This window comes from Dipodomys spectabilis, unplaced genomic scaffold (assembly GCF_019054845.1).
Source record: "Dipodomys spectabilis isolate Male_0828 unplaced genomic scaffold, ASM1905484v1 ptg000098l, whole genome shotgun sequence".
In the NCBI taxonomy this organism is placed as follows: Eukaryota; Metazoa; Chordata; class Mammalia; order Rodentia; family Heteromyidae; genus Dipodomys; species Dipodomys spectabilis.
The window spans coordinates 17,289,764-17,309,799 of record NW_024870775.1 but is presented as its reverse complement, the minus strand read 5'-3'; the positions used below and the strand labels follow the sequence as shown (position 1 = coordinate 17,309,799).

The window sequence follows — 20,036 nt, the reverse complement described above, 5'->3', positions numbered from 1 at the left end:
TCTAGTTACCACAAATGAGGGAAACCATGCAACTATGTACGTATGTTTGTTTGTTGTTTTTTTCATTGGTCGTGGGGCTTGATCTCTGGGCTTGGGCGCTGTCCCTGCGCCCTTCAGCTCAAGGCGAGCCTCTACCACTTAAGCCACAGCACTACTTCCAGTTTTCTAGTGGTTTATTGGAGATAAGAGTCTCACGGAGTTTCCTGCCTGGGCTGGCTTTGAACTACGATTCTCAGATCTCAGCCTCCTAAGTAGCTAGGTTACAGGCGTGAGCCATGAGTGCCCGGCTAAGGAAATCTTAAATGTACATTCCTTCCTTCGGTAAACTATCCTGTTCTATAAGCTATCCTGTTCCTGAAAAAGGGAAGAAAAGGGAATTATCTTTCCTTTTTCCCTTAGTTTGACTCCATTTTAATGGAGTAGATCACCAAGGTTGGTTAGTGCTATATTAATATGTAGCATGGCTGGTGGCCATTATGTCTGTTTCTGATCTCTGGCATAAGAAATTTGAGAGACCGTTTCCAGACTTAATGTAGATTCCTGCTGGTGTGTCCCCTTGAAATCTTCTTTGGCCTTTGAGTATTCACCTGCAAAATGGGGAGCAGATGTCTGCTGACCTGGCAGTATGGATACTGCAGTGTTTGCTGTTATCCAGGGACTTTAGGCTGTCTGTAGCAGAGAAGTAAGTGTTAACTTGTTATATATGCAATCCTAAAGCCATAAAATGAAGCTAACAATTGTAATTTAGTATTTATATTTTTAAAATTAACTAGGACAATCTGGTGACTAGTTATTTGGGAGGCAGAGAGCAGGAGGATGATTGCTATTTGAGAACAGCTTGGGCAAAAAGTTGATGAGACTCATTTCAGCTTATAGCTGAGCATGGTGGCCTATGTCTGGAAAATCATGGGTTGAGACCAGCCTAGGCAAAAGAGTTCATAAGGCCGTATCTCAACAAAAATAAACAGTTGAGTGCAGTGGTGTGCGCCTGTCATCCCAGCTATGACAGGAAGCTTAAATAGGAGAATCTTCATTCAAGCAGACCCAAACATAATGGACTGAAGTATGGCTCAAAGACTTGAATACTGCCTAGAAAATGATATGCCCTGAGTTCAAACCTCAGTACCCTCAAAAATAATTTAACTATGAGGTGATAGTTTAAAGACCTTTTAACTGGGGCTGGGAAGGTAGCTCAGTGGTAGAGCGCTTGCCTTGCATGCCTGAGGCCCTGGGTTCGATTCCCAGCACCACATAAGCAAAAAGAAAAAAGCCGGAAGTGGCGCTGTGGCTCAAGTGGTAGAGCGCTAGCCTTGAGCTGAAGAACTGAGGGACAGCGCCTAGGCCCAGAGTTCAGGCCCCACGACCGGACCCAAAAAAAAAAAAAAAAAAGACCTTTTAACTATAATCTCTGAGAGGGGTTACAGAAATTTCATGGTGAATCTTAAGCACACCAAGTCTTAAGAACAGCAAACAGATTGTTGGATAGTCCCAGAAGCCCTTTCACTCCACATTCTGAGGTACTGCATTTTTTGTAAAAGATTCACAAGATCCACTCCTCTCAACACGATTACAGTATCTGTGTGTATACAGTGTACATTATTCTGCAGAAGAAATATTTATTCTAAGCCCAGTGCCAGTGGCTCATGTCTATAATCCTAGCTACTCAGGAGGCTGAGATCTGAGGATTGCAGTTCAAAGCCAGTCTGGACAGGAAAATCTGTGAGACTCTTGTTTCCAATAAACCACTCAGAAAAGGCCAGAAGTGGTGCTATGGCTCAAAGTGGTTGAGCGCTAACCTTGAGCACAGAGGCTCAGGGACAGCACCCAGGTCCTGACAAGCCCCTGGATTTGGGGAGGGGAGGAGAAATATTTATTCTAAACGTTGAAACAATGACAGGCAGAAAGGCAAAAGGAGTAAGCTGTATACTCTGAGAGCTAGGCTAGGGAAACCAAGTATGGGCCCTTGCTTGGGAAGTATGCTTGGTTACCCTGAATCTTGAGGCTGTTTGGCTACTCAGGATGAGCATTCAAGAGAGCCGCATGGTGCCTCTATCTAGTTAAGGTGAGAGGTGTACTTGGAGCAGGTAGCATTATTGCGTAGTTCCTCTTCCCTCTGTATTCTGCTCTCATATACTCTAAAGTTGTGGCTTTTTCTAGACCTTCAGGAATTCTCAAAGCTCTGATTACTGCAGTTTTACTGTTTTCTGGAGATACATTTTGTTTCTGCAATGGGGGTGAACTGCTCAATGTCTGGTGACTGGTGTTTTTGCCATCCTTCTGCTGTGAAGTGCCTTTAAAGGCTAGGTGTACAGACAGGCTCCAATCAAAAGACTGGACTGAATTGTGCAACTCAGTCTGCTTCTACATTTATTATATTCAATAATCGATTATGTTAGAGATGTGAGGAAGGAAGGCAGAGGAGGTAAGTGTACCTGTACCTGAAGACTTAGGGACAAGCTTCCTTATGGCAAGTGCTGTGCAACAATTTGTGCTTAGTTATGTAGTAGAGACTAAGAAGAGGAATGGTGTTAATGGTTTCTAGTGAGAATTCTAGCCTGTTGAATAAATTATGTATGGTATGTATTATGTGCAGCTTTACTCTGTGGACACAGAACAGAGAATTGCTTTAGTAGTTTAAGAAGTTCAGCCCAGTGGCATTTGCCTGTGGTCCCTGGTACTCAAGAGGCTGAGATAGCAGGATTGCTTGGACCCAGACATTTGAGACCAGGCTGAACAAGGTAATGAGACCTGTCTCTAACAAACACAACTCAAATGAGTAACAAGTCAGGAGTTTAATTTATCTTTGTTGTTGGCTAAATCAGTACCCCAAATCTATTCTGTGCTTTGAGGATGGTCTTGAGGGAAAAGAAATGATCCATTCATTTAGCCCGGAGAGACTTGAGCACCCTCACACAGAGAAGATCTAAGGAATGCAACTTAAAACATAAAAAATGTAGCATTCAGCTAGGTGCTGATGGCTCATGTAACTCTAGTTACTTTGGAGGCTGAGATCAAGGTTTAAGGCCAGCCTCATCAGATATATTGAGAGAATCTTCAGTTAACCAGCAAAATGTTGGAAGTGGAGGAGTGGCTCAAGTGGTAGAATGTCAGTTGTTAGCAAGTGAGCCAAGCAAGAACCCAAGGCCCTGGGTTCAAGCCCTAGTATTGGTGCATTCACATATTACCATTCTAAAAGCACAAAAAATTGTCAAACATTTTAAGATAAACTGGATGAGCTTTGGATAAAGAGCATGAAACAAGAGGAAATGAGTTCTCCTAGCAGGCATTTCACCCTCTGCCTTGCCTACAGACACTTTCATGGATATGGTACCTACAGGAAGGTGGGTGTGAGTTGTTCACTGCAGTGACATGACATGAAAGTGTCCTTATACTGTCATCAGGGGCTGTCTGAAAGGGTACTTAACCTGTGATGCAGGGATAGACATCCTGATAAATAACAGATACCCTACAAGGCCAAACAGGATGCCAGTGTTCCCAGATTATGCTTGGGGTAGGCAGGGGTAACCCATGCTGCTAAGAGCTGATTAATAGTTTGCACTGGGGAGGCCCTTTATTTTCGTTTACATTTTTTTTTTATGCCTTGTGAAGGATTTCTGTTTCTCCACTTGGGAGAATTAGATATAAATCATTGCAGTTAGGCAAGGGCCTCTTTACAGTATGGGCAGCTGCCCTGCACAGATACATCTGTTGGAGATGATTTTCCTGCAAAGATCAGAGCCACAGGGACAGGCCTCTGGAAAGTCCAGACGTGAGTTTAATCAGAAACTTCTGCAGAGAGGCACACTACTCCCTAGCATGTTTTTGTCCTGTGGAGAAAAATAGGCCAATGGATTGGGCAGTAATGAGATCAGGCACTTATCTAGGTCTGTTAACAGTTTAATAGTAAAATGAGAAAGAAATGTGCTTATTTCTAAGCAATACTCTCTCCTGTTGCCTTTGTCAATTAAACATCAACACACCCTTGTTTTATTCTTCCTTTAAAAAATGAAAAATCAGGGCTGGGAAGGTGGCTCAGTGGTAGAGTGCTTGCCTTGCTTGCCTGAGGCCCTGGATTCAATTCCTCAGCACCACATAAGAAGAAAAGGCCGGAAGTGGCGCTGTGGGTCAAGTGATAGAGCACTAGCCTTGAGCTGAAGAGCTGAGGGAGGAGGGACAGAGCCCAGGCCCACAACTGACCCCCCCCCCCCCCCAAAAAAAAAAAAAAGTGGAATTCTTTTTTTTCTTTACTTCCTGTCAGTCTTTTCTTATTGCGGGGGTGGGGGGTGCTCAGTCTTGGGGCTTGAACTCTGGGCCTGGGCACTGTTCCTTAGCTCTTCAGCTCAAGGCTAGCCCTCTACCACTTGAGCCACAGCGCCACTTCTGGCTTTTTCTGCTTATGTGGTGCTGAGGAATGGAACTCAGGGCCTCATGCATGCGAGGCAAGCACTCTACCACTGAGCCACCTTCCCAGCCTGTCTTGTCTAGTTTTGTTGACTTGTAATTCAAAGGATTAAATTACATTTGAACAGTTATTAGAGGGTTTTGTTATATATTCTCTCCTTTTTTTCTTTTCTTTATATTTTTTGTGCCAGTCCTGGGTCTTGAACTCAGAGCTGGGGTGGGGGGTGGGGGGTGGATGGTGGGGAGTGGGGGTGGGGGGTTTCCCCTAAGCTTTTTTTTGCAAAGGCTAGCACTCTACCATAGGTCTACTTCTGGCTTTTTGGTGGTTAATTAGAGATACGATTTTCATAGCCTGGCTTCAAATCATGATCCTGAGATCTCAGACTCCCGAGTTGTTAGGATTATGTTGAGCACTGGCACCAGACTTCATATAAAGTCCCTTGGGTTTCTAGAATTTGAATAAAAAATGAAGTTGTACATGTGGATATTTTTAATTCTTTGTTTTACATCCTTTTTCTAATTAGCATCTGATACAAAGGAATATAGAACTCAAGCTTTGGAAAATACAATTTAGGGAATTCCCCCATGATTACACCTCTAGATAGGTACCGTATTAAAAGATTCGTGAATATTTAAACAGTTTATTTTGTTCTATATATACCAAAATATGTTTTTATGAGTGTTAAGGTCTCCATGTTTTTCTTTTTCTTCCTTTTTACTTAATGCACTTAAATTTATATGTATACTTATTTGTGTAAGTATAAATATGTATTTATACTTAGTGCTCATGTAGGGACTTAATATTGATTTCACGTTTTTACATAAAAATCCTATTCAGAGAGAACATTATTGTGACTTTATGTGTATAGATTTGCTTTAATAACCTGTGTCTCTCCACTTAGAGATGCAACAGGACATGCCAGTTTGTATTGCTGATTTTAAGTTATAAACATGGTAGTATTTCTTGCATACTCTCTGCAGTCTATGCTTCCCTCCCTGCTCTTATGCCAATGACACAGGGCATCTATAAGCTATGAAAGATAAGCCTAGGAAGGCAATTTGCTGTCAGCATCCAAGGGTCTGGCGGGCTTCTGTGTGGTGCCTCTATGACCTACCTGATATCAAGAGCTCTCAGCCCCGGAAGGGTGTGGGCTGATGCTTCTGGCATAGTTGTGTGACTGCCTGCTTACCATACTCTAGCACTATCCCATATGGTTGAGAGGTTGAGTTCTACTAGGTTTTTGGTGGTCAATTTGAAATAAGAGTCTCATAAACTTTCCTGCCCAGGCTGGCTTTGAACAGTAATTCTCAGATCTCAGCATCCTAAGAAGCTACAACTATAGTTGTGAGCATTTGGTGTCCAGTATGTTTTGATCTTTTTAAACACCTGGTGGTGTATCTTCTCATAGAAACAATGTTTAATTCCATATGTTGGGAAAAATTAATTTTAATCTATACCATTAGTGAGAGAGTCTGTGTATTCTCTCTCTCTCTCTCTCTCTGTCAATTGTGGGGCTTAAACTGGGCCTGGGTGCTGTCCCTTAGCTCTTCAGCTCAAGGCTAGTGCTCTACTATGTGAACCTCAGCACCACTTCCAGTTTTCTGGTGGTTAATTGGAGATAAGAGTCTTGCAGACTTTCTTGCCTGGGCTGGCTTTGAACCTTGATTCTAATATCTCAGCCCCCTGAGTAGCTAGGATTACAGGTGTGAGCCACCAGCGCCCGACAGTCTGTGCGTTTTCTAACTATCAGTTGATGTATTTAATTTAGGCACTTTGTACTGATCTTGTCATAGCAGACAGTGGATCACTGTTAGGTATTTTGGAACTATCACATGTTCCTGAACAAGGTAGCAACTTAGACCTGACAGGGCAAACACTCTTCTAAGTACAGTGGGGAGTTGTGAAAGCCCTGTGAGAGAAGTGCGAGCCTTGTCTTGTTGCCACATGGGAAAGCATTTTCTGTTTCTACCCTTGGCATGTGTGACTCTGCAGCTTTTGTTTGTCATGCTTATGTAGGAAGGTGGCACCCAGTCAGGCTGGGCCCCTTGGAGAGACCTGAGCACTTGTCAAATGAAGCCATGTTCTGCACCCTGGTCCCATGCCTTCCTGCCACTTATAGACCTAGAGCCTTCTTGTTTCTGTGCTCAGCCCTGTTGAGTTAAGGAGCTGCTAGCCATGAAAAATCTACACATATTTGTTGAATCAGCTTTGGTTATGTTGACTATATCTGACTTTATGTGTACATAAACTTAATGACTTATTTCATCCACATTGGTTTTATTTGCCTTTGTTCTTTCCTGTTGGCAGAGTCTGCTTTTAGTTCATATGATCTCCTTTTCCGCTCATTGAAGTCACATGCTGCTAGTCTGGGGAGATGCATACCAGGACATTCCCTCCCAGCACAACCACCCAGCTGTTTAGAAATGTTGGGGGAAATGGTTCAGGGGCTGGAAATGATTGCTACCTATAGATACCAGATAGATATGGAGGGCTGCATATAGATATGACAGGCTTTCATAGCATGCACTTCCCTTGTGAAGTGATGCCTTAAATAGCATGCAAAACCTACCTTAATGGACTCCCCTACTGTGACTGGCTTGGTGAAGTCAGATACAAAGTTCTTTTCTGTTGCATATTTGCTACATTCTTCCAAGTGTTCAATTTAATCTGCAGCAGGCCTTTTATGCCAGTACATAGCCAATGTTAAAATAATGAGTTGTGTATCAGTGATTCCTTCTTTTTGAACCTTATTTTTATTATCAAAGATTTAGGCTAGGTGCTGTTGGCTGACTCTGTAATCCTACCTAGTCACAAGACAGATCCACAGCATAAAACTGGACAGGAGGCAAGTAGAAGAGCACCTGCCAAACAAAGAAGCTGGGCTAGGTCAGTGCTCTACTTTTTTGAGCTGTAGCTCTAGCCTAGCCTTTTCTAATTATTTTGGTATTTTGGAGATGGAATCTTGTAGACTTATCTTCCTAGGATAGCTTTAGATGGCGATTTTGCTGATAGCAGCATGCTCAGTAGCTAGGAATATAGATGCGAGCACTAGTACCTGGTTGAAATGTGACTCTTTGTTACCTCATAACCATTTGAGGCAAAGTCTACCTTTTTCCTCTCAGTACCTTCTGTCCTGAGAACATCTTTGAACTGCTTGATCATTCCTAACTTAGTGCTCAGTATTTTTTTTTTTTTTTAGGTCTTTTCATTTTCTAGGCAGGTGCTATATCACTTGAGCCAGTCCTGGGGTTTGAACTCAGAGCCTGGGAACTGTCCCTGAGTTTTTTGCTCAAGGCTACCACTTGAGCCACAGTTTACTTCTGTGTCTCCCCTCCCACCCCCCAACCGCTGGTTAATTGGACTCAAGAGCTTTGTGGACTCTGCTCCCTGCCCAAGCTGGCTTCAAACTGTGATCCTCACGTCTTAGCCTCCTGAGTAGCTGGGATTACCAGGATGAGCCACTGCCGCCTGGCTTCTACCAGTTTTTGTTTCTGTTTTTGTTTTGTTCAGTCATAGGGCTTAAACACTGGGCCCAGGCGCTGTCCCAGAGCTCTTCTGCTCAAGGCAAGAGTGATCTACCACTTGAGCCACAGCACCACTTCTTGTCTTCTGGTGGTTTATTGGAGATAAGAGTCTCACAGACTTTCCTGCCCGGGCTGACTTTGAACCACACTCCTTAGATCTCAGCCTCCTTAGTGGCTAGGATTACAGGCATGAGCCACCTGCACCCAGCTACTGCCAGTTTTTTTTAATGTGTTATTTCGTCCTAACTTTTTGTCTAGGCTGGCCCCAAAGCATGGTGCTCCTGTTCTCTGCCTGCTTGGAGCTAGGATTATAAGTGTGAGCCATTGCAGCTAGCCTTCAATATATTCTTTTCCTTAATAAGTGGTTATCAGCCAGCCATTCTTTGAAGAAGAAATATTCCTGTAATAGAATTATTTCTGGAGATATATGCTTGAGGGCAACATAAGATTAATAAAACATGAAACACATTAGTATTGTTATTACGAATCTGCAGAACAGTTTAAGTCCTTCTTTTCATATGACAGTGGTTTACAATAATCAATGATCATATTTATTTCATGTTCAGCCACATCACTGGGAACAAGATTGGCTGGGAGAAGACCGGAAGCCGTGCAGAGCAGCAGGCACGAGGAGACCCAGGAGACCAAGTAAAGGTACAAAGCTTGTACTATCCATTCTTTAAGTATTGACTCAGAATGTTTATAGTGATAATATTCAGGGAAAATCCTTCTTTTTCTCAATCATGCCATGAGTTACATAACACTTTTCCAAAGGGGAAGGAGAAGAGAACAAGAGTTCAGAGCTACCATAGCCTTCCATAATAAGTTAAGAATGCCCAAGGGCTGGGATGTAGCTCAGTGGCAGAGCGCTTGCCTAGCAAGTGCAACGTCCTGGGTTCGATCCCCAGTACCAAAAAAGAAAAGACAAAAAAAAAAAAAGAATGCCCAAGCACCTACCTATCCTCTGAAACAAGGTGCTTGAGCCTTCCTACCTGTCTTAGTTAGGGGCTTTTGTGAGAATTAACTGGGAAAGTACCTAGGGTGTGTTTGTTAAAAAATAGAAATAAACTAAATTCCATTTTTTCTTCTTACCTACTTGTACCTACTTGATTAACAAAGCAATGTCAACACCTATGGTCCCTGATTATATATAGGGTTGTGAGAATTATCAGTAATTCTTTTAAAGCTCTTCAATTTTCTTGTCCTGCAAATAAGCAACAGAAATACTATGTGAATAGCTATTATTTTCTTTTTTTTTTTTTAAATTATTTCTATTAAGTAGTTTGAATAACTATTTTTAAAGATTTTGCTTTGGAATCCAAGCACTTTGGCTTGTTTTATAACTGTATTTTATGGAAGAGAGAAAGTACAGAGAACATGAGTTATCCATGAGTTACTCTACCTAAGACTAGTTTTGGCACTTGTAAATTAAAGATTAAAATTAAGTACTTAATTACATATAATTGTAATTAAGATATTGTATTCAAAAACAGAAACCTGTAAGCAGTCCTCATTTTCAGTGTTATTATGATCAAGAAAAACAGTTTGTTAGAGCTGAGTGTTAGTGGCTCACACCTGTAATCCTAGCTATTCAGGAGGCTGAGATCTAAGGATCCCTAGTCAAAGTCAGCCCAGGCAAGAAAGTCCATGAGACTCTTATCTCCAATTAACCAAAAGAAAACTGGAAGTGGAGCTATGGCTTAAAGTAGTAGAGCACTAACCTTGAGCAAAATAGCTGAGGGACAGCACCTAGGCCCTGAGTTAGTTTGTTATGCAAATAACAATTGTTCTTAGGCACCTATTCACTGATTTCAAAGTATGCCAATCATTTCACTTCTGCTCTTCTTAGCCTGGTACTAATCCAACACTGAGTTTAATCAGCTAGGCCCAGATGCTCTTCCATTCTGTATATTCATCTCCTATTTTGGTGGGTTGTTGTTACAGAATAGGTGTCTTCCACCTAGCAGTCTTTTATTTTTTTTTGGTGGTGCTTATAGATCAGAGCTATTGATTTGGATGGCATTAGCTTGGAGAGGAGTTACTGTGTTTTATCATAGTAATTTTTCTTAATTTTTTCCTCTGTGTAATTAATTAGTTTTATATGGCAATGAAGAGCAAGATTTGAATCAGGCCTGGATATGAATCTTATCACATAGTAATGGTCAAATTACATAGCCCTTCTCAGAGCTAGCAGACATATATTGATGGTGAGGGCCAGCCAAGCAAGATGGTGATGCAGGTCTGAAGGCCCAAGGGAGGCACACCAATGGTTTGTATGGAGCTGAAGCTACTTACTGAGATGAACCTTCTTGTCGTGTTCCCCATTCCAGCAGCACATAAGCACAAAGAGAGACACTGGGCAGCTGGGAGCACAAGGCTGTCTTCTGTGGCATCAACGGTGTCAGTGATGTTTCTTTGTGTTTCTCAGTCTCCGGAGGGATCACAACAGTGTTCTTTGGTGACCTTGTCTTTAGGTGAACGCTACAGCTAGTCTTTCCAAACAGGAATCTTCTCTGTTCCTTCTGTGGCTAGAAAGTAGTGGGCAAGTACCTAATATACTTGAGATTGTGGAAACTGGACATTAACTCATTCTTCCTCCTGCTACCCTTTGCTTTGTAGGCAGAAGGTTCATCTACTGCCTCTTCGGGAAGTCAGTTAGCTGAAGGCAAAGGAAGCCAGATGGGCACTATCCAGCCAATCCCATGCCTCCTCTCGATGCCTACCAGGAACCACATGGACATCACCACACCTCCCCTTCCCCCAGTCGCACCTGAGGTGCTGAGAGTGGCTGAACATAGGCACAAGAAGGGACTGATGTACCCTTACATCTTCCACGTTCTGACGAAGGTATTATCCAGGCTCCTGTAGTAGTTATGTTATTTAACTGGTGTTCTGTTCTATTTTTCATTTGGAAACCATTTTCCATCCTACTAAACTCTCAATCAAATTTTAGTTTCCCTTTTCTAATTAAACTAAAGAAGAAAAATTATACTAAGTACAATTAAAAAGTACAATTAAAAATAACCTGTGAAAAGTCTCACTTTCCCCTTTAAATTAATGTAAAATAGTTTTGATATGCCTAATGAAGTAATAATACATTATTTTATTATGACTTGTAACTGTTTCCTTTTTTCAACTTGAGAATTTCTTACACTATATTTGTGCTGAAATGTCAGGTTTAATTCTGATGTCATACCGATTTCTTTATTTGTTCTTAGGAAAAAGTACACTTAATGCATTTTGACTTGATATACCTTTTTGGATGCAATTTTAATAGTTCTAAGAAAAACATATGGAGTATAGGATATAAACGTGAAAAGTCAGAAAATGCAGTTATCATTTTATTCAGTGTCATACTTTTTTAGTGTCTTACCAAATGTTAGATATATAGAGATTGTGGCATTGTTTTGAATCTTGTGTCTCAAATGCATCTGTGTATTTAAATAATTTGTAGTCTTTATGTTGGCACAAGTTAGTTCAGTGACAGATTCATGTAGAATTGGTTTGTTGCTATCTTGTAGTATTGACATGTTTTCTTCAGCACCTATACTACAACCTTTTTCTGTCTATTTTATGCAATCCATCTGTGGTTTGTAAAGTGGAGTCAGTAACTTCATAAGACTCCTATTCCACAGTGCTTGTGAGCTGGACTGTTGATTCTTTAATCCAACATTGTTATTTTATGAACTAAAGGACGCAAACAAAACTATTTTATTCAGCTTTTTAAATTTATATTTTGATTGTAACTGCCTTCAAATCTTGTCTAATTGTTTAATATGGGTATGCATAAATAACATCACATTTCAGATGGTAATTGTAAGGTAATTATCATACTAGAGGGGAATGTACTATAAAGAATGAAGTTTTTGTTACGGGAAAAAGAGTTTGATAAGTTTCAGAGGCCAAAACTTTGGGAAGACGTTTTTCAGAATAATGTATATAGAGATGGCACCCTTTTCCATGGGCCTGTTTAAGATTTAAGGTACCTGGAACCCTCTACTGCATCCCTGCTGCCACTATGAATGCCTGGACAGTCAGCTAGATCTGTATGAGGGGTATATGCTATACTGACATTCTTCTTCAGTTCTCACCAGTTTCAAGGGCAAATATTCACAAAATGACTGGTCAAGAAAATTAAACATAACTGTCTTTTTAAGATTTTTCAAATGCTGCTACTTAGACTTTTTTAGTACTTTATATGACAGTGCATACTATTTCCTGTGAGCTACTAGCTCTGGTATTAAATTGACCTAGTTGAGCTGTTTTCAGTGACATATAGCTTCATGGTAATGTAGAGAATTATCAAATCATCAAGCATTATAAGACTAAGAGAAATAACCCTTGATGAGAGTAAATCAGGATGAAAATACTTAGGAGAAGGGGAATGACAATATGAAACTAAACTCGTGAAAATGTTGCACAAAATTATTAAGAGAATTTATCAAAAAATTTAACAGACTTTGAGGATCATACATGTGTTTTATGTTATTATGAATATATGTAAATAAAAATTCTTGCAAAACATGTTGAGATGTATTTTGATGCCGTAAAATACCCAAGGCAGGCCCACAGAAATTTGGTGATGAAAGGCCCCTGCCAGTCAGTTGTTTGTCTTTTGGTAGCATTTTCTTGAGCCAAATAAAGCTCTTGCCACACCAGGCGTTGGTGGCTACGCCTGTAATTCTATTTACTCAGGAGGCTGAGATCTGAGGATCGTGGTTCAAAGCTAGGCCCGGGCAGGAAACTCTTATCTCCAGTAAACCATCAGAAAACCGGAAGTAGTGCTGTGGCTCAAGTGGTAGAGCACTAGCCTTGAGCTGAAGAGCCGAGGGACAGTGCTCAGGACCAGAGTTCAAGCCCTGACTTACAAATAAATAAATAACGCTCTTGCCACATCAGTCTGAAACACTTGCAAGGTGGGGTGTTTTTGTTTTGTTTTTCAGTAGTCTCAATGAGGTGTTTATTGAGTACCTACTGCTGTGTAGCAGAAGTCTAGTGAATGTTTAAAACAGGGTTCTCTTGGGTAGATCATTTTTGATGTGTACTAATTTGTTATAAAAGAGCTTAGTGAAGAAAATGTCACCATTTTATTTGAAGAGTACTTCATTCCTTGAATTGCATATAAGTCACTGAAAGTGATAAATTTTATGATACAACTATTTTGACTATAAAAGCTATAGGTTTTCCTTGTTTTCTATTCTCTTTGTTGTCTGGTGTTATGTGTCTAGATTGTTTCAATGACTTTGGGTCATTTTTGTGGTTTTCTTTTGTTCTTGGTTTTGGATTAAAAATAAAGTAATAGAGGTTTCGGGTCTTTGAGCATTAAGTTGGGACCACTGCCAAACACCTCTCCTAAACATCTCAGTGTAGGCAGGTAATTAAGCCATTGGTTTGAAATAGAATGTCATTAATGGAGATAATACAGTATGTTTCTGTGAGTTTGATGTAAATTCAACATGAAAAATGTGCAATATTATTCTGCTTTCTTCCATGCAAAGGGTGAAATCAAAATTGCTGTTTCTATTGAAGATGAAGCCAACAAAGACCTGCCTCCGGCCGCCCTGCTCTATAGGCCAGTTCGTCAGTATGTTTACGGAGTCCTGTTTAGTTTGGCAGAAAGCAGAAAGAAAACTGAGAGACTTGCTTTTAGAAAGAACAGACTTCCACCAGAATGTATGTACTGTAACAATCCATTGTTTGTTTTCCTCAGTACCTCGTAATCTCTTGTGCATTTTCTAAAGCCTTAGAAGAATCGTGACTGAGTTGCCCCAAGAATATCCGTGGCTCTTGGTTCCATGGTCAGTCCTCGGGGCAGTAGGCCAGAGTAGAGCCCTCAGGACAGGAGGTGAATCCAGACTTTTCTTCCTCAGTAACATTCCATTAACTATGTCTATTCAGTAAAATAATAAAACAGTAGACTTACAGCTTAAACTGAATCTTGATCTGGAAGCAGTCTTGTATGGTTGGCACTCTGTAATTTCCCCATCTTAGCTCTCTGGATATGTGCATCTATACTCTGGTGTTTGTGAAGTGCAGATCTGCCCTTCCCAGCAGTCTAGCAGTCTGAAAAGCAGGTCCTGCAGGGCTCTGCCGCCATTGCAGAGGTCATGGGACAAATGGGTCATTGCAGGACTTGCCCTGGTTTCCCTTGGAGTCCTCAAGTCACAGTGTGAACTTCCAGCTCATCAACTTGGGGGAGGGTGAGAAGTCTAAAAAGTACTGTTTGGAATGCTGATCATAGTTGAGCCCTAAGTGTTTTCCTTCATCTTCTAGTGAGCCTCTGTCATATTTTGGGAAAAACAGTGGCTTTCTGTTCTCTATAATTTTATCTCCTAGGATTGCAAAAAAAAGTTACTATATTTACTAGGAATTGTACAGAAAAAAAACTCATCATATAGTCTAAAATAAGGGTATTATGAATTATGGGAACTACAAATGCTAGATCATTCTTTAAAGCATGGGCGTTTAGTTGCAGATGTCTTGCTGTTGTGGCAAATTCAGACCTCATGATCAGTCCTGACTGGATCTGTGCTAAGTTCCAAAGATGCTTAAATTTTCTGTTTGCATTGCCAAAATTGTGATCAGTAAGCATCTTAACAAGCATCTTTTTCACTACCACTTTCCTAGAAATAGTTAAGCTGCCAGCTGCTGTTGAGTTACTTGTATGACTGTAGTTGACAGAGGTAATACCTACCAAACAGGACTCCCGTCTTCTACTCCCCTAGGTCTTTGATGGCTAGGAGCATACATCCTTCCCAGAGGTCTAGGGCATTCTTCCTGTACACATTCTCATTCTTTCCTCACATTTTTTGATTTATTAGCTTGTGAAAGAATGGCATGCCTTTCTCTGCCCAGAAGAACTTTAGCCTGCCTGAGACTGAGGGCTAAACATGCCTATGCTTCAGTGCTGGGGCTGTTCAATGTCTTCATCTTCTACTTCAGAGCTAGGCTGGCTTTATAGTGGAAGGTGTCCTTTTATTTGTTTGCAACTGTGTCCCCAAAACAGTTACCTTTGCATCATAGACTCTTCAAGGAGTTGACAGTGATAAGCTGAACCATGTCATTCAGTCACGGGCTACAGGATGTTTTGCATCATGGTGTACCAAAGATGATGTGAGAATAGTCTTGTTTTCTCATGCCCTGCTGCAGGTGGCCAGCACACCTTCCTGGCTGACCTGTGCCTGGGTATGGCAGTGCCTATGAGCCATAGGGACAAACCATCTGAAGAATGATGTATGTAGAGCATGGGAGTAGAATTACTGGGACTTTGGCAAGGACTTAGTCTTGGAAGTACCTGCTGGTTCATAACTATGTTCCAAGAGGGCCAGCTCTAGCGCGGGGGTTAGAGCTCACAGAAATGAGTCATGAAGGGAAGAAAGGAAAGTCTGAGGTGACTCAGGACAGGTACACGAGGCCTCAAATGGGTGTGCTGTTGATCTTAACATGAGGTTGTATTGGAGTAAAACAGGAATAGGACAATGCAAAAAGGGTTGAAGAGGTAGGCTGCTATGAACATCTTCTCTTCAGACATTGCTAAGATAATGAGAATGCCATGGCTTCAGAAGGAGGATTTGTGTTCTCTCCCCTTCTTCTCCTTTCTTCAATCTCCACTCTACCTTCTCCTCACCTTGCTTCTTCCTTTACATTGATGGAAAATTATTGTTGTGATATTATTTTGAACAGGAGGAAACAGGTAAAATGAATATGCCAGAAGAGAATAGGGGGGGAAAGTGTGGATTTGGATTTGATGTCTAGAATTAGGTGGAGAAGAGGGATGAGCCGATATTCAGTATTTGTGAGGGCCAGAGGACCTAGTGGTGTAGATACTCAGATTGGTTTTATTTGTGCAAGAGGAAGAGGTCCTTCCCAGTTGTCTGCAAATAAGAGTAAGGGCTGCCACTTACCAAGTGTAAAAGTTCAGAAGTAATTTTATAAACTTGTCTATCACTACTTTATGTCACACTGTTAGACAAGTGACTAGCAGATAAAAATAGAGAAGGAAGGAGTGACATAATGGAGGTACACAGCTCTGGTTGAATAGAGGGAAGATGTGAAGTTTAGTATGTTAGGAAATTAATATTCCTGTGTAAGAGGATATGTAATTTCTGAGGTTCTTTGGAGGGTCAGTAAGTAAAGTGCTAAGTATTGCAACCTTTTCTGCTTAGGTGTTTTGTGTACTTCCTAGAGGTAAGGGAGCTAGTTAAAGTTTGATACTGTTGCTTAGTGATATTGGCCAGCAGCACGTAGACTGATCAAAGCAGAGATGAAGCCTTCAAGTGGAAAAGAGTACATTCAGGTTACCTTTGAGTAGACAAGAGTTAATTAAGCCTCTAAAATTTTAAGTTTTTGGAAAAACATATTGTGCATTTACAAGTAAAAATTACTTCTGAATTGAAACTGTGTGTAAATATGGACAGATCCTAGTACTATAAATGTAGGCTGGTTGTGGGGCCTGAAATCTGGGCCTAGGCGCTGCTGTCCCTCAGCTCTTCAGCTCAAGGCTAGAGCTTTATCACATGAGCCACAGTGCCACTTCCGGCATTTTCTGCTTATGCGGTGCTGAGGAATCGAACTGAGGGCCTCATGCATGCAAGGCAAGCACTCTACCACTGAGCCACCTTCCGAGCCCTGTGGTGAGTCTTTTAAATTAATATAATTTTATTGTTGTTATTAAGATGTTATATAGAGTGGTTACAATTCCATAAGTCATAATGAGTACAATTCTTTTTTTTTTTTTGGAATCCGGTTGTGGGGCCTGAACTCTGGGCACTGTCCCTCAGCTCTTCAGCTCAAGGCTAGTGCTCTACCTCTTGAGCCACAGCGCCACTTCCGGCTTTTTTCTTTTTGCTTACGTGGTGCTGAGGAATTGAACCCAGGGCCTCATGCATGCAAGGCAAGCGCTCTTCCACTGAACCACCTTCCCAGCCCCATGAGTACAATTTTTCTTGGCCAGTGTCACACATTGCTCCCTTCACTTGCCTCCAGTTTTCCCCTTTTGTCCCTGCCCACAAATTGCATATTTTATCTTTTACATAGTGTATACTGAATAGCATGATTGCATTTGTTCATCCTTCCTGGGTGAGTAAGGTTTTTATTGGGAGCTGGTAAAACTGAACTTATTTCATGAACTCTGTTCATGAGTGGAAAGCAAGTCTATAAAGAATGTTCTTAAGTCAGTAATTCATTCCTACTAATCACCTTAATCCGGTCATTCTTGTCCTGAGAGTATATGTTGAATGTTGAGCCAAGTAACTTACTTATCACTTGCTCTAAATAAACCTCATCTGAGAATTTAGTGTCTATATAGCTAGTGTGATCTATTAATGCTCATTAACAGGTGTGCATAAAAATGCCTGCCCCATAAACTTGTTCCTTAGATTTCAACTGACTGGATACTAACTCCACTCAAGTTATTTCTTGAGATTTCCTTACTTGAAATGTCTGTTAATTTGTTGCACATTTCAGTTTGTATTGCGAAGAGTGCTGCCACTTCTGGATTCCCAAAATAAGACAGAGAAGTAGTAATCATGCTGTAATGAAGGACCTTGAATGGTCTCAGAGCAGGACTTGGTTAACATGATGGGAACAATAATTGGATTTTCAGTCTTGTTGACATCTGCAGTTTAACCTATGGTCACTCCTCGTACCACCTATAGGGTGGTAGAGCATGGAAAAAGGGCCATAAGCCACAGAAAATATCCTGGGGAAGGTAGCCTAGAGGTAGGAGTCAGTCTCTGAAGCCACATCTTTTGAGGTTTCATTTTTGGAAATGGAGAAGCTGGGAGTTCCCTAGATGCAGGTGGCTTTGTGCATCTATTTTCATACCTGCCTTTTCCTTCCTGAGAGCCTTGGCAACTCCAGGAGGTTTTCCTTTCTTAGGTGCCTCTCAGCCATTCCCAGTCGTCTCTGGTTCTCTTCAAGGGCAAGTAAGAGGAGCTATATTAATGTGGGACAAGAGAGAAAGGCCTAACTTTTAAAACAGTGTAGTGTCAGGAGGAGCCTCAGCTACAAGTTAAGAGGGCAAACTGCCTTCTGTACAGCTTAATTACTAAGTTTTATAGCTTAATAGATAGCTCTTGTTATGTTTTTCAGTACCCGGTACTCTTATTATTTGAGCCATTTCTCAAGCCCCTTATTTTAAATTTTAATTTTCAAATGGTTGTAAAAAGAGGAGGTTACAATTTAACATTCATTTATGTTAAGAATGGTATATCTTGATCAGAGTCACTCTTTTCATCATCATTTCCCCTACCTATCCCTTTGCCCACAAGTCACATCAAGTTTCCCACTTCCATTTTCACATATGTACATTGTGTATTATGACAGTATTTGCCCACAGTTCCCCTTTCTATCCAGTTGCCCCTCCTACCTCCATTCAAAATATGTTTTCAGTTTCCTGTTTGTTCTTTGTTTATGCTGCACTGGGACTTGAACTCAGAGTACCTCCTACTTTCAATTGGCCTTTTTGCTCATATTTGCTCAACTTCACTTCCATGTGTGTGTCTCCCTCCCCCCCACTCCCCATCAATATTTAGAGATCAGAGTTATCTAAAAAGTATTTTTCTGCCCAGTTTATCTCTGAACCTCCATTGTCAGATCTTAGCCCTCCTGAGTAGCTAGGATTATAGGTGTGAGCCTGCCTCCTGATTATTTTTGAGGTAGTTTTGCTTTATATACAGCCATCCTGGGCTGTGATCTTCCTACTTAAACTTTCCCATATGTGCCATTGCACCTAGATATTGTGCTTTCCCCCCCATGGCTGGGATGACAGGCATGGGCCACCACGCCTGATTGATTGAGATAGTCTTGTCCAGGTGGCTTTAAACTCCACCTCCCAAGTAGCTAGAATTACAGTTTGAGCCATCTGAGTTGATTAACTCTTTAAAATTAACATGATTCACTTAAGCCGGATGTAGGAACACATACATTCAGGAATCTGAGGATTGCATATTTGAGGCCAGCCTGTACTATATAGCGATGCCCTATCTCAGACCAAACCAAAAATTATCCTGTTAATAAAATTAGCATTTCTTTTCTTGCTTTGTGTTTCCTAAGAGGGGTCTTCTCCAGTACCTCAAAATTTACTTAAAAATAGTATTATAAAATATAGATGGAAGACTGAAGGGTGAGTGATATAGCCCAATGATAGTCTTAAAAACACTGCCTAGTATGCATAAGCGAGCTTTTGGTTTCATCTCTAGCCACTAACCTGCCCTCCCCCTCCCCCCAAAAAGAGATACTGGAGGTAAAGGTTTATGGAAATAGTAGGCAAATTTATAAACTAAGAATGGCTTTTCTTTCTTCTCCCTCCCTCCCTCCCTCCCTCCCTCTTTCTTTATCTCTTTCTTTCTCTTCTTTCTCTTCTCCCTCCCTCCTTCTCCCTCCCTCCCTCCCTCCCTCTCTCACTCACTCCCTCTTTCTCTTTCTCTTTCTCTCTCTGTCTCTCTCCTTCCTTCCTTCCTTCCTTCCTTCCTTCCTTCCTTCCTTCCTTCCTTCCTTCCTTCCTTCCTTCCTTCCTTCCCTTTCTTTCCTTCCCTTTCTTTCCTTCCCTTTCTTTCCTTCCCTTTCTTTCCTTCCCTTTTTTTCTCCTCCCTCCCTCCCTCCCTCCCTCCCTCCCCTCCCTCCCTCCCTCCCTCCCTCCCTTCCTCCTTTCTTTCTTCCTTTCTTTCTTTCTTTCTTTCTTTCTTTCTTTCTTTCTTTCTTCTTCTTTCTTTCTTTTCTTTCTTTCTTTCTTTCTTTCTTCTCTTTCTTTCTTTCTTTCTTTCTTCTCTTTCTTTCTTTCTTTCTTTCTTTCTTCTTCTTTCTTTCTTTCTTTCTTTCGCCAGTCCGTAGGTTTTAAAACTCAATGCCTGGGCACTGTCCCTGATTTCTTATGCTTAAGGCCAACACTGACTATAGCCGATCCATTTCTGCCCTTTTAGTAGTTAATTGGAGATAAGAGTCTCACGAGCCTGGCACTGGTGGCTCATGCCACCAGTAATTCTAGCTACTCTGGAGGCTGAGATCTAAGGATTGCTGTTCAATGACACCTCGGGCAGGAAAGTCCTTGAATCCCTAGTTAACCACCAGAAAACTGAAAGTAGTACTGTGGCTTAAAGTGGTAGGGCACT

The 20,036-nt window shown here is 41.2% G+C and overlaps 1 protein-coding gene across 1 annotated transcript in view; it reads left to right on the top strand.

Moving 5' to 3' along the window:
• The window catches only part of Fam120a (family with sequence similarity 120A), a 110,649-nt gene that overhangs the window by 58,778 nt on the left and 31,835 nt on the right, over nucleotides 1-20,036 (top strand). Inside the window, exons 8-10 of the mRNA XM_042686918.1 lie at nucleotides 8,493-8,580; nucleotides 10,546-10,773; nucleotides 13,425-13,599. Of these exons, the coding sequence (XP_042542852.1) occupies nucleotides 8,493-8,580; nucleotides 10,546-10,773; nucleotides 13,425-13,599 (491 nt within the window). The remainder of the gene's footprint in view (nucleotides 1-8,492; nucleotides 8,581-10,545; nucleotides 10,774-13,424; nucleotides 13,600-20,036) is intronic.